General features: G+C 45.9%; 1 protein-coding gene across 1 annotated transcript in view; it reads left to right on the plus strand.

Annotated features, from left to right (window-relative positions):
- Nucleotides 1–15,133, plus strand: part of LOC133426015 (complement C3-like) — a 32,690-nt gene that overhangs the window by 12,619 nt on the left and 4,938 nt on the right. Inside the window, exons 19-35 of the mRNA XM_061716348.1 lie at nt 38–155; nt 268–356; nt 2,925–3,064; nt 3,322–3,534; nt 4,806–4,869; nt 4,953–5,042; nt 5,151–5,357; nt 5,494–5,569; nt 5,694–5,853; nt 6,001–6,096; nt 8,461–8,608; nt 8,867–8,952; nt 9,849–9,920; nt 10,050–10,205; nt 10,296–10,358; nt 10,690–10,771; nt 10,889–10,937. Coding sequence (XP_061572332.1) covers nt 38–155; nt 268–356; nt 2,925–3,064; nt 3,322–3,534; nt 4,806–4,869; nt 4,953–5,042; nt 5,151–5,357; nt 5,494–5,569; nt 5,694–5,853; nt 6,001–6,096; nt 8,461–8,608; nt 8,867–8,952; nt 9,849–9,920; nt 10,050–10,205; nt 10,296–10,358; nt 10,690–10,771; nt 10,889–10,937 — 1,909 coding nt within the window. The remainder of the gene's footprint in view (nt 1–37; nt 156–267; nt 357–2,924; nt 3,065–3,321; nt 3,535–4,805; nt 4,870–4,952; nt 5,043–5,150; nt 5,358–5,493; nt 5,570–5,693; nt 5,854–6,000; nt 6,097–8,460; nt 8,609–8,866; nt 8,953–9,848; nt 9,921–10,049; nt 10,206–10,295; nt 10,359–10,689; nt 10,772–10,888; nt 10,938–15,133) is intronic.

Consider the following 15,133-nt stretch of genomic DNA (forward strand, 5'->3'; position numbering starts at 1 on the left):
AAAATAAGTAATAATACCATATTTAATTACTTTTTAGGCGAGTCTGATGACAGTTACATGGACAGCAATGAAATCAATTCTCGAACCCAGTTCCCTGAAAGCTGGCTGTGGTCAGACGTCACCCTGCCTCCCTGCGACCGAAAAGACCCCAACTGGTAAATTAAACTTTGTGCACATTTGAAAAAAAAAAAGAAGGCACATTTCAAACAGTAAGACGTTAAAATCTAAAGCTGCTCCTCAAACAGTTTATGCGTTACTCTTTTTCAGCGAGATCACATCATGGGAGAAAAATATTCCTTTGCAAGACTCAATCACAACCTGGCAGTTCACTGGAATCAGTCTCTCTAGAACTCATGGTGAGGAATCGTTGAGTTCATTTTTAGGGCCCGAGCACTTACAGTGCGAAGGCCCTATTGTATCTGTAGGATTTTTTTTTTTAATTTTTTTTTTTATTTTTCTTCTGACGAAAGGAGGGCCTTTTTGCCCCCCTAAACGTGCCCAAAAAGTCACCAAATTTTGCACGCATGCCAGGCCTGGCGAAAAATTTGATATTTAATGGTTTGCATTAATGGGCGTGGCAAAATGGCTCAACAGCGACCCCGGAAAACTTTGTGCCTCAAGCCCCACAATACGGTTTGACGTACATGCACAAAAATCGGTACACACCTGTATCATGGCACAACTTAAAGAAAAGTCTCTTGGCGCCATGGCCGAAACCGAACAGGAAGTCTGCTATTTTGAATTAATTGTGTAATTTTGGCGCAATTTATGCCATTCCTTTGGCAATTAATACGGCCTGAACCGTAACGTGCACCCAGGTGTGTTATACATCAAAATGTGCGTCTCCATCCTGCGACAACACGCATTACTTTTCTCTTTCAAAAGCGTTACCGTGGCAATGCTAGACACCAAAAAGCGCGCACACCCTTCATCTGATTGGTTCAGACAGAAAAAACTTTGTGCCTCAAGCCCCACAATACAGTTTGACGTACATGAACGGAAATCGGGACAAACCTGTATCATGTCGCAACTTAAAGAAAAGTCTCTTGGCGCCATGGCCGAAACCGAACAGGAAGTCAGCCATTTTGAATTAATCGTGTCACTTTGGCGCAATTTATGCCATTCCTTCGGCAGTTAATACGGCCCGAACCGTAACGTGCACCCAGGTGTGTTATACATCAAAACGTGCGTCTCCATCCTGCGACTACACGCATTACTTTTCTCTTTCAAAAGCATTACCGTGGCGACGCTAGACGCCAAAAAGCGCGCCCACCCTTCATCTGGTTGGTTCAGACAGAAAAAACTTTGCGCCTCAAGCCCCATAATACGGTTTGACGTACAAGAACGAAAATCGGTACAAACCTGTATCATGTCGCAACTTAAAGAAAAGTCTCCTGGCGCCATGACCGAAACCAAACAGGAAGTCGGCCATTTTGAACATTCTGAATTAATCGCGTAATTTTGGAGCAATATGAGCCATTCCTTCGAGAATTAATACGGCCCGAACCGTAACGTGCACCCAGGTGTGTTATACATCAAAATCTGCGTCTCCATCCTCCGACACCACGCATTACTTTTCTCTTTCAAAAGTGTTACCGTGGCGACGCTAGACGCCAAAAAGCCCGCCCACCCTTCATCTGATTGGTTCCGACAGTAAAAAACTTTGCACCTCAAGCCCCATAATACGGTTTGACGTACATGAACAAAAATCGGTACACTTCTTTATCATGTCTTTACTTAAAGAAAAGTCTCTTGGCGTCATGGCCGAAGCCGAACAGGAAGTCGGCCATTTTGAACATTCTTAATTAATCGCGTAATTTTGGAGCAATATATGCCATTCCTTCGAGAATTAATACGGCCCGAACAGTATCGTGAACCCAGATGTGTTATATATCAAAATGTGCGTCTCCATCCTGCGACTACGTGCATTACTTTTCTCTTTCAAAAGTGTTACCGTGGCGACGCTAGACGCCAAAAAGCGCGCCACCCATCATCTGATTGGTCCATATTTGATAGTTCCCCAAAAGTCACCAAATTTTGCATGCAAGGCAGGCCTGGCGATACATTTGATATTTCATGGTTTGCATTAATGGGCGTGGCAAAATGGCTCAACAGCGCCCCCCGGAAAACTTTGTGCCTCAAGCCCCACAATACGGTTTGACGTACATGCACAAAAATCGGTACACACCTGTATCATGTCGCAACTTAAAGAAAAGTCTCTTGGAGCCATGGCTGAAACCGAACAGGAAGTCAGCCATTTAGAAATAATTGTGTAAATTTGGCGCAATTTATGCCATTCCTTCGGCAATTAATACGGCCCGAACCGTAACGTGCACCCAAGTGTGTTATACATCAAAATGTGCGTCTCCATCTTGCAACTATGCGCATTACTTTTCTCTTTCAAAAGTGTTACCGTGATGACGCTAGATGCCAAAAAGCGCGCCTCCCCTTCATCTGATTGGTCCATATTTGATAGTTCTCCAAAAGTCACCAAATTTTGCATGCAAGCCAGGCCTCGCGATAAATTTGATATTTCATGGTTTCCATTAATGGTCGTGGCCTAACGGCTCAACAGCGCCCCCTAGAATACTTTTCTCTGCCATAACTTTGGAAAGGTTTGACATAAAGAGTCGTGGGTGGCGTCATGGGACTCGGTATTGAGTCCTTGACCTTCATTGGCCTGAATTAGCCCCGCCCCTTCTTCTGATTGGTTGTCCCTTTTTTCTGCTATAACTTTTGAATGGTTTGACATAGGAAGTCGTGGGTGGTGTCATTTCTGATATGCTTATGGGGGGCTGTGGCCGTGAGTGCGAGGGCCCGTTAATCGCTGCTTGCAGCTTTAATTTGGTTTTGTTATTCTTTGTTCCTGTCTTTAAGAATTTTATGACTTTTTTTGTTTTGTTTTCCTGTATCTCATATTTAAGGAATTTGTGTTAGTAAGCCTCTGGAGGTAATTGTCCGGAAGGAATTCTTCATTGATCTCAGGTTGCCTTATGCTGCCGTCCGTGGGGAGCAGCTGGAAATTAAAGCAGTCCTTCACAACTACAACCTTGAAACTATCACTGTAAGTCAAACTCAACAGTATATATTTTACTAAAACCTACAGAGTAACATAAAGAAATTCTGATCTTTATGCACTGGCTTGGAACATGGCGTGATATACGTGCTCTGTAACTGAGTATTCTCATGCTCAAACAGATTTTAGAAATTGCAATAATCATCTAAAAGGGACTATTATGCTTCTTGAAATTGTTTTAATGTGATTTATACTTGATAAACTGCACTTATAGTTTCTTTCTCCATCACTGTCTTGTCTTCAAGGTTCGTGTGGATCTGACCGAGGAAGAGGATGTATGCAGTGCAGCTTCCAAACGTGGCAGGTACAGACAGGTGGTCAAAGTCGGGCCCAAGAGTACGCGAGCTGTATCCCTCATCGTTATTCCCATGAAGGAGGGACTGCGCAGGATTGAAGTCAAAGGGGCTGTTAAAGACTCATACCTCACTGATGGAGTTATGAAGATGCTGAAGGTGGTGGTGAGTAATGCAGACGCTGAGCAAATCTATCTCATGAAGGGGAGTGTCAGTGCACAGTCTCGAGCTGCGTCACCTTGTCGTCCAAAGATATTAAAAAAATTCCTCTCCTGTGTCCGCTTAGTGAAAACCTTCAGGTTGTCATCCTGATTAGATTAGATTTGATTTAACAAAAATGTTTCCTATGGGATGTTTTTTTGTGAACTGGTGGCCTATATTGAAAGTGAAAAGAGACACAGGAAATGTGAATGGCATGGGGCAAAAGCTTCACAGACTGAGTCAAAGCTGGACCAGCACGAATGAGGATGCATAGCCTCTCTGTAGATGGTGTTAGGGAATGGTGGAGTAGGACCCAGATGCAGGAGACCAGGAGTTCCCAAAAACAGTGATTTATTGTACTTAAATCAAAGAAAAGCGCTGCGTAGGAGGATTGCAAAAACAAGAGCTTAAACATGAATAAAAAACTACAAAAACCTGAACCTGACATGAAAACACGGAGGGAGGAAACAGTACAGACCAGCAGGGAGAAGGGGAAAGACAAGACCAGATATACACAAGGGTTAACGAGAAACAGGTGCAGCCAATCGGGGCAGATGGGAAAACAGGAAAGTCAAGACTAACTCAAACACAAAGACACGTGCTTCAAAATAAAACAGGAACTATCAAAACCATAACATATCAAATATCCTGGAATGTCTTACAGTTCTTGTCACATTCCCAGAGAATGATGATTGATGTTAGAGCCCGTTTTACACCACATGCACTGTCAAGAAAACCCACTAAGGTCTTTGATTCATTAGATCAGATGATTTGGCCTCTCAAAGGTGAGTTATTCAAGTGCTGCTGAATAGTGTTAAACCATTGATTTTGCAGGTCTGCTGACACTTATGTCAAACTCATGGCTTGGTTTTCACTCCTACCACAACCAGCTATCAAGCCTTTAGCAGCCTTTTCTTCATGTGTCCAGTTAAGAGTGGTGGACTGCAGTCGAGAAACGAAAGCACCTAAAGGACCAGTGTTAGTAATAGCATGCAAAAGAGCTCAGTTGCCAGTGTCATGAGAAAGGATTTGAAAAGGTTTTTGCCATGTTTTCTCATGTTATAGAGCCCTAAGGTGTAACTAATATGATAGAATAAATAGCCTTTTATCACTTTCAAATGGAAAAAAAAGAAACTAAAAATATACAGTTGATAATTCAGATGAAACTCTCTGCCATACTGGATAATGATCATTTGATTTTTGTATAATAGTTGTCCTAACTTTTCTTTTTCTAGCCTGAAGGTGTGCTGGATAAAGCTGTTCAGATTGTAACACTTAATCCAACTAGTAAGGGCAATAGTAAGTATTAGCATCCTGTAGTTTTAACTAATTAGATGTTTGTTTCAATTACCATCTAATTTCTCAACATTTTTTCCCCTTAGATGGTGAACAAGTAGAAATTCTGAATAGTAAAATTCCCAAGAAAGATATGCTTCCAAATGCACCTTTTACCACTCAGGTATCTGTAACAGGTGAGAAGCGAGTTATTGGTATCCACCTTCCGTACAATGACCTTTGTATGCTTGTTTAGTGGCCTTCCTAACGATTTCTAACATTCTGTTGTGTGTGTGTGCGTGCAGGGCGAGAACAAGTATCTGGACTGGCGGAGAATGCCATTAGTGGGAAATCAATGGGTACACTGATCCTCCAGCCCTGGGGCTGTGGAGAGCAGAACATGATCCTCATGACCCTACCTGTCATTGCAACCACATATTTGGACAAAACCAACCAGTGGGAGGCTGTGGGCTTTGGTAGACGTCGTGAAGCGCTCCAGCATATTAAGACTGGTAAGTCCAAACGGAGGAAAACATGCCTCTTTTGACCTCAATTTGAAGAACTCCTCCGGATGATTTTGAGTGGGTAGAAAAAGAGCAAAGAAATGGCATTTTCCAACAAAGCTGTGGGTTGTTTTTATTTGTCCAGGTTACAACAACCAGCTGGGTTATCGCAAACCAGATGGCTCTTTTGCTGTCTGGCCTGAACGTGCAAGTAGTACCTGGTGAGACACCCAAACATTTGTGGATTCACACTAACTGTTTTGTTTTGTGCATATTCTATTTACTGGTGTATCTTCATGCAAACTCTTAGCAAATAACTTTTTTTATTTTCTTTCCCTCCACAAGGCTCACAGCTTATGTTGTCAAGGTGTTTTCCATAGCCCACACTCTGATATCAGTGCAACAGGCACATATCTGTGACGGTGTCAAGTTTCTGATCCTCAACGCTCAGCAGCCTGATGGCTTGTTTAAGGAGGTTGGAATTGTTTACCAACCGGAGATGACGGTGATTGCCAAATCATTCACAAACACTGCAAAAGGATGATGATCTGCTTCAAATAAATGATGTGTGTTTGTTTTTTTACATCTTAATGATGATGGAATAAACTGCCACACTGATATACAGTATGTGTGTGTGTGTGTGCAAATGTAGGGTGATGTTGGCGGCAGAGACGGAGATGCCTCCATGACCGCCTTCTGCCTTATTGCCATGCAAGAGTCACGCACAATATGTGCAGCGAGCGTTAATGTGAGTATCATACTTCTTCCTTTAATTCCTCATTTACTTGATTTGTAGTAGTCACTCTGTTTTTACAAGCATATGTCAGAATCAGAATCAGCTTTATTGGCCAGGTTCGAACATTGTCCAACAAGGAATTTGACTCCGGTAGTTTCTCTCTCTATGTTATTAAAGGTGAACAATAAAAAAATGAACAATAGACAAATGTGGAATTTCTATGTACAAAAATTATAAACATTTTAAGGTGCAGCAGTTTGAGGTAGTGAGAATAAGTATGACCTATTTACAATTTCTACAGACAAGAATTATGCAAAAAATACAAGATAAAAAATTAAAATTGTACAAAAGAAATACAAAGTGAGAGGTGCAGCAGAGTGAGGCAGCATGAATATTAAAAAGGGTGCTAGATGATTTATTTATATTTTGATGATTTATTTGTATATTGCACGTGTTTGGTTACTCTACCGTTATTTGTGAGAGTTCATCAGAGCAACCGCTTGCGGGAAGAAACTGTCTCTGTGTTTGGAGGTTTTTGCGTACAGAGCTCTGTAGCGCCGTCCAGAGGGGAGGAGTTGGAACAAGCTGTGTCCCGGGTGAGAGGGGTCAGCAGAGATTTGACCTGCCCGTTTCCTGGTCCTGGACCGGTACAGGTCCTGGATAGATGGGAGGTTAGACCCAACTATCCTCTCTGCAGTCCTGATTGTCCGTTGCAGTCTGTGCCTGTCTAGTTTGGTGGCTGATGCAAACCAGACAGTGATGGAAGAGCAGAGAACAGACTGGATTATTGCAGTGTAAAAGGTGATCAACAGCTGCTGTGGCAGGTTGAACTTCCTGAGCTGCCGCAGGAAGTACAACCTCTGCTGCGCCTTCTTCCCGACGGAGTTGATGTGGGTGGACCACTTCAGGTCCCAGGAGATGGTGGACCCCAGGAACCTGAAGGAGTCTGTGGTGGAGACAGTGCTGTTGAGGATGGTGAGGGGGGAGAGTGGCGGTGGGTTTTTCCTGAAGTCCACTGTCAACTCCACAGTCTTGAGCGGGTTCAGTTCCAGGTGGTTCTGACTGCACCAGTGGACCAGCTGATCCACCTCCCTTCTGTACGCGGACTTGTCACCTTCCCGGATCAGGCCGATGACGGTGGTGTTGTCCGCGTACTTCAGGAGCTTCACAGAAGAGTCCCCTGAGGTGCAGTCGTTGGTGTAGCGGGAGAAGAGCAGTGGTGAGAGGACGCACCCCTGGGGGGCGCCACTGCTGTTGGTACGGGTGCTGGATGTGATGCTCCCCAGCCTCACCTGCTGCCTCCTGTCACTCAGGAAGCTGGTAATCCACTGACAGGTGGGGGCAGGCACGGTGAGCTGGGTGAGCTTCTGGTGGAGGATTGCGGGTGCGATCGTGTTGAACGCCGAGCTGAAGTCCACAAACCGGTGGAGGTAGAGGTAGGGCAGCAGGGGGGGAGGGGGTGGATGGTGGGGGTGTAGCCGCAGGGAGGGAGGGGGAGGGGGGGGATGGGGGTGATGATGATGATGATGATGATGATGATGATGATGATGATGATGATGATGATGATGATGATGATGATGATGATGATGATGGTGGTGAAGATGATGATGATGGTGGTGAAGATGATGATGATGATGATGATGACGATGACGATGATGGTGAGCCGTTGGCCAGGTCATCGTATCGGCAGTAAAAGCTGTTAAGCTGGTTGGCGAGTTTGCGGTTGCCTGCAGGGCGTGAAGCTGGTCTTTTGAACCCTGTGATGTTCTGCAGGCCTCTCCACACAGAAGAGGGGTCAGGGTTGGCAGAGAGGCGATTCTGCAGCCGCTCGCCGTAGGATCGCTTTGCTTTCCTGATTTCTCTCGTTAGTGTGTTTTTGGCCTGCCTGAACAGGGCTCGGTCGCCGCTCCTGTAGGCATCCTCTTTGTCTCTGCGTAGTTTTCTGAGGGTCGGAGTGAACCAGGATTTGTTGTTATTGTATGTGCAGAACATCTTGGTCTGCACACACATGTCCTCACAAAAACTGATATATGATGTAACAGTGTCAGTCAGTTCATGGAGATCTGAGGCCGCAGCTTCAAAGACACTCCAGTCCGTGCATTCGAAGCAGGCCTGGAGCTTCAGCTTTGACTCCTCAGTCCACTATGTATGTAGAATGTCTGGGTAAAGGATAAAAGCTCTAACAAAAAACTGTTTGTAGATATATTACACTGAACCATTCCGGTTTGTGTTTCTTCTGTCATCAGCAGTTAAGAAAGGCAGAGTGTTGCTCACAATTCAAAGAAGAGAAAATGTTTTGTTTTTAATTGCCACTGTCATTCAATTAACCAGTAAAGTTCTTACCATCCTTTTCTTTTTCCTTTCCCACCTATACAGAGTTTGCCAGATAGTATTGATAAAGCGGTTGGCTACCTGGAAAAACGCCTGCCCTTCCTAACCAACCCTTATGCTGTTGCCATGACATCATACGCCCTGGCCAATGAAGAGAAACTGAACCGGGAGATCCTCTACAAATTTATGACAGGTACCATCAAATAAGATATTAACACTCTAAAAAAAACAAAACAACGTAAATTACATATAAATTCAATGTTTATATTTTACACTTATTTAGATACATTTTAGATATCTTGTCTTATGTATTTGAGAATATACATTCCTATGGGATTAAATATCATGAACCTCTCCTAAAAGTGTCCATGATTGGGGGAATTTCTATTGTATTAAGCTTGTTGGACATGTTTGATAGCATTAAAAGAACCAATCTGTCTGTATCTTCCAGATTTAGCCTACTGGCCCGTGCCTGGAACAGACATGTTCACACAGGAGGCCACAGCGTATGCGCTCCTGGCTTTGGTCAAGTCCAAGGTGGGTATTTTCCACCCAGGTGTGTGTTTTACAAGCAGAGGGACCACATCCTATGCTGTCAGATTGGACTCACATCAGAAAAGCTGTAGGATCTGTAAAGTAAATTTGAATCTAATAGTGCTACATTTCTTGCCGAACCACGTCCATGTCACCTCTCTGAAAGACCAAAGTCAGAACACTTACTGTAGTGGGGTCGTGATATTAACTTAGCTGCAGGAGTCAGTCTTCAACCCTCTTATCCAGAGGTTTGCAGACTCACCTCAGACTCACATGAATCCACCGGAACATCTGGGTCCACAGAACCAGAGCAGATTCATAGTCACTGTTTCTACATGATTGCCTTCAATCCTTATAATTGTGCTTGTGTACTCCTTATGTATTGTCATATTTGATGCATGCAAATTATGTGTTACATAAAAATAAGAAGAATGCTGACACCTAACTGTTGATATTTTTGACAACAAAAGTCAGGCTGTCTTTATATTTCCCAAATAATTTCAAGGATCTGAAAGGACTCAAATCCCTTGAAGGATCCTTTGATTTTTTTTTTTTTTTTTACATCAATTTAACTCATCCACAACTATCTATTCTATAATGAAATTTGAATTCATCTCCAGCAGACAGAAAAGCATTTATAAATGTTTACGATTCTTATGTTACCATTTTGTGTAAATGCTAAAAAACAACCTCTGCTGCTCAACAATCAGTTCCAAACCTTTACTGTTTTGTTATCCTACATAAGAAAAAGGAAACTAATAAAGAATCCTAATACTCATGTGTAAACCTTGAAAACTGGCCAGTAGTAATATTACACTACAGCAGAACTTTTTTCTGAAACATAATTTCAGAGTCAGGCACTGTGACTTCAATTCTTCTTTCTCCTACTGTCAATAAAGGCCTTTGAAGATGCACGACCTGTTGTGAGGTGGTTCAACCAACAGCAGAGTATAGGTGGAGGATCAACTCAGGTAACCCAAAAACCTTCTATTCATCCAGACCACACGTCCATTCTAAGTGAAATTTTACATCTTCTATAGTTCATCTGGTGTCATAACCTTATCTTATTTCCCATTTCTGACTTTTTTTTTTCGGTCTAGGCTACAATAATAGTGTACCAGGCCGTGTCAGAGTACTGGTCCAATGCTAAAGAACCAGAATACGATCTGAATGTGGACATCTTGTTGCCAGGCAGATCGAAGCCCGACAAGTACAACTTCAATAGAGACAACCACTATGCCACAAGAACATCTAAAGTGAGATATTCCCCTTCTCACATGCAATTCGCTGTGTTTGGTACTACTGTTTGTTTACCCCTGTGCGTGCGTGGTTGTGCACCCCAACAGATAAATGAAATAAACCAGGACGTGAAAGTGAGGGCCATGGGATCAGGAGAAGCAACGGTGAAAGTAAGAAAGCAGTTTTGTGTTCATTTGTTTTCAAACCTATGAATCCAAGTGCACTTTTATCAATCTGTAAACAATAAGCAGGCTTGAGAAAGTTCATGACAGGGGAAATAAGGGGGGGAACTAACTCTTTGTCTTTTGCTGAAGTTTTGTTTCAAATTTTAACACATGTGATGTGATGCACAAACTCCTTTACCTTCAATGCAGTGTAAGTAAAAAGTAATAAAAACTCGATGTTTCCAATCAACATCTGCTTCAGAACAGTTGATAAATGGAGTTACAGATCTCTATTTGTGGAAAACAACACAAAAACACTACTTTATTTACCTAACAGATGGTGTCGCTGTATTACACTCTGCCTAGTGAAAAGGAAAGTGACTGTAAGAAGTTTAATGTGTCAGTGCAACTAGACGCAGGTAATTTGATGGAGTCTATTTGGTTTCCTTTTCTATTTGTTTAGTCCGTCTGTCTTAATTTACTCATCGTCTTTGTTTAAATAACCTCATGCACATCTATACCTTTGTTTTGTTCAGAGAAACTGGATGAAGACGAGAAGGTTTATAAGCTTACTGTCGAGGTTTTGTAAGTACAATGCATTACACCACTGCTTCTAGAAAATGATCCATCCATCCATCCATCCATCCATCCATCCATCCATCCATCCATCCATCCATCCATCCATCCATCCATCCATCCATCCATCCATCCATCCATCCATCCATCCATCCACTTTCCGCCGCTTATCCGTTCCCGGGTCGCAAGAGTCTGAGACGTTCCTAGGCCAGCCGAGAGACATAGTCTCTCCAGCGTGTCCTGGGTCTTCTGCGGGGTCTCCTCCCGGTGGGACATGCCTGGAACACCTCCCTAGGGAGGTGTCCAGGTGGATCCGGTACAGATGCCCAAGCCACCTCAGCTGACTCCTCTCAATATGAAGGAGCAGCGGTTCGACTCCGAGCTCCTCCCGGGTGACCGAACTCCTCACCCTATCTCTAAGGGAGCGTCCAGCCACCCTGCGGAGGAAACTCATATCGGCCGCTTGTATCCGTGATCTCGTCCTTTTGGTCATTACCCGTTCATGACCATAGGTGAGGATAGGTGCGTAGATTGACCGGTAAATCAAGAGCTTCGCCTTTCGACTCAGCTCCTTCTTCACCACGACGGTCCGGTACACCGACCGCATAACTGCGGACGCTGCACCGATCCGTCTGTCAATCTACCGCTCCATCGTTCCCTCACTCGTGAAAAAGACCCTGAGATACTTGAACTCCTCCACCTAAGGCAGGACTTCTCCAACCACCCAGAGAAGGCACGCCACCCTTTCCCGGTGGAGAACCATGGCCTCAGTCTCAGAGGTGCTGATTCTCATCCCTGTTGCGTCGCATTCGGCCTCAAACCGCCCCAGCACATGCTAAAGGTCCCGGTCCGATGAAGCCAACAGGACAACATCATCCGTATGAAATCCTTAGGTTCCCAAACCGGACCCCTCCGGCCCCTGGCTACACCTAGAAATCCTGTCAGAAATCCTGTCAGGACCGGTGACAAATGGCAGCTCTGCCAGAGTCCAACATGCACCGGGAACAAGTCTGATCTACTGCAATGCGAACCAAATTCCTCCTCCGATCATACAGAGACCGGACAGCCCTTAATAGAGGACCCCGGACTCCATACTCAATGAGCACCCCCCACAGAATGGCACGAGGGACACGGTCAAATGGCTTCTCCAGATCCACAAAGCACATGTAGACTGCTTGGGCAAATTCCCATGAACCCTCGAGCACCATGCGGAGGGTATAGAGCTGGTCCAGTGTTCCACGACCAGGACGAAAACCGCATTGTTCCTCCTGAATCCGAGGTTCAACTATCGGCTGTATTCTCCTCTCCAGTACCCTGGCGTAGACTTTCCCGGGGAGGCTGAGAAGTGTGATCCCCCTATAGTTGGAACACACTCTCTGGTCCCCCTTTTTAAAAAGAGGGACCACCACCCCAGTTTGCCACTCCAGCGGTACTGTCCCCTTCCTCCATGCAATGTCGCAGAGGTGTGTCAACCAAGACAGCCCTACGACATCCAGACACTTGAAGTACTCAGGGCGGATCTCATCCACCCCCGGTGCCCTGCCACTGAGGAGCTTACGAACTACCTCAGTGACCTCGGCGTGGGTGATGGATGAGCACGTCCCCGAGTCCCCACTCTCTGCTTCCTCAATGGAAGGCATGTCAGTCGGATTGAGGAGATCCTCGAAGTATTCCTTCCACCGTCCGACGATGTCCCCAGTCGAGGTCAACAGCTCCCCACCCGCACCGTAAATGGTGCTGGCAGAGTACTGCTTCCCCCTTCTGAGGCGCCGAACGGTCCGCCAGAATTTCCTCGAGGCCGATTGAAAGTCTTCTTCCATGGCCTCACCGAACTCCTCCAAGACCCGAGTTTTTGCCTTCAGGACTGCCCGAGCTGTGGCTTGCTTGGCCTGCCGGTACCTATCTACTGCAACTTCGAGCCGCTGCATCGACAATGGAGGCAGAGAACATGGTCCACTCAGACTCTATGTCCCCCGCCTCCCCCAGGATCTGAGAGAAGTTCTCTCGGAGGTGAGAGTTGAAGATGTCCCTGACAGAGGACTCAGCCAGACATTCCCAACAGACCCTCACAATCCGTTTGGGTCTGCCCGGTTTGTCCAACTTCCTCCTCCACCAGTGCATCCAACTCACCACCAGGTGGTGATCAGTTGACAGTTGACAGCCCCTCTCTTCACCCGAGTGTCCAAGACATGCGGCCGAAGGTCAGGTGAAATGACAACAAAGTCGATCATTGACCTCCGGCCTAGGGTGTCCTGGTGCCACGTGCACTGATGGACACCCTTATGTTTGAACATGGTGTTCGTTATGGACAAACCGTGGCTAGCACAGACGTCCAACAATAAAGTACCGTTCGGGTTCAGATCGGGGAGGCCGTTCCTCCCAATCACGCCTCTCCAGGTATCACTGTCATTGCCCACGTGAGCGTTGAAGTCCCCCAGTAGAACAATGGAGTCCCCAGTTGGAGCACCATCAAGTAGCCCTCCCAGGGACCCCAAGAAGGCTGGGTACTCCGCACTGCTGTTCGGCCCGTAGGCACAAACAACAGTGAGAGACCGTTTCCCGACCCTAAGGCGCAGGGAAGCGACCCTTTCGTTCACCGGGGTAAACTCCAACACATGGCGACTGAGCTGAGGGGCTATAAACAAGCTCACACCAGCCCGCCGCCTCTCACCCTGGGCAACTCCAGAGTAGTGGAGGGTCCAGCCCCTTTCAAGGAGCTGGGTTCCAGAGCCCAAGCTATGTGTGGAGGTGAGCCCGACTATCTCTAGTCGGTATCTCTCAACCTCCCGCACAAGCTCCGGCTCCTTCCCCCTAGCGAGGTGACATTCCATGTCCCCACTGTGAGGGTTTTGGTCCAAGTATTGGGTCGTTGAGGCATCCCGCCACCACTGCTACCCAGCCCACATGTCACCAGCCTCTCATGGTCCTTCCTGCGGGTGGTGGGCCTACAGGAAGGCGGGCTACTGGTGGGGATCTGGTTATCCCCAAGGGGGCCACTATGCCTACGGCTGGGGGGGCGCCTTCCACCGCCGGTGTCAGCCGGGGGGCTGGCATCGGTGGGGGGGGGGGCTACCCTACGTGGAGACGGCCACTAAGTCTCTGGCTGTGGGGACCTCCTCTGCCAGTGGTGTCAGCCGGGGGGCTGGCACTGCTGGTGGGGGACGGGTTGACCTCGGGACGCCCAGGGGGTCATCAGGGGGGAGGGGGTCTGCCGCCACTGGTGGAGGACCAGTGTTTGACATCTTACCTATCACAGAGGCTGAAGTAGTTGACATCATTGGCTCTCTTAACAACTCAAAGGCCAGGGATGTCCACGGTTTGGATACCATGTTCTTAAAAACTTACAAAGATTCCCTTGCTGGGCCCATCACCCACTTAGTCAACATAGATATATCCATATCCATACGCATGCCACAGTACCACACTCGTGGAAAACAGCTGTAGTTAACCCTGTCTTCAAGGCAGGAGACAGGACAGACATGAATAATTATAGACCTGTTAGCATCCTCCCTGCCACCTCAAAGGTGATTGAGAAATGGGTACTTACCCAACTTACCGACCATCTAAATTTAGGTCATACTCCACTACACCCCGCACAATTTGGTTTCCGGAAACATCACTCGACGGAGACAGCCATTAATCTTTTTTTAGAGAAAACCAGGCATTATCTGGACAGGACTTCATATGTTGGAGCGGTTTTTTTAGATCTAAAAAGGGCATTTGACACGGTAAATCATACGGTTCTGATAGACAAACTTTCTTCTTTTAACTTCTCAGAAAAGGCCACCATGTGGGTAAAATCTTACATAGAGGACAGAAAACAGTCTCTGGCAGTGGAAGGGACTAAATCCCCACACCTTAAGTGTAAAATGGGGGTCCCACAAGGGTCGATAATAGGGCCACTGCTCTTTTCGCTCTATATCAATGATATGCCACTTGCGTGCAAAAATACTCATCTACAACTTTATGCAGACTATGCAGTGATATTAACATCTTCGAAATCTATCCAAGAGGCCGCCAATATTTTAACAACAGAATTATCCCACATCTATAGTTGGCTCAAGAAATCATGTCTCACCCTAAACACCAAGAAAACCGTCTGCATGTACTTCTCAAAAACACAGAAGTTCATATCCCATGTCATAAAGGAGTTCAAGTATCTAGGAGTCATCCTAGACTCTACCCTCTCCTTCAAGAGTCACGTA

This window comes from Cololabis saira, chromosome 3 (genome assembly GCF_033807715.1).
Source record: "Cololabis saira isolate AMF1-May2022 chromosome 3, fColSai1.1, whole genome shotgun sequence".
Lineage (NCBI taxonomy): Eukaryota > Metazoa > Chordata > Actinopteri > Beloniformes > Belonidae > Cololabis > Cololabis saira.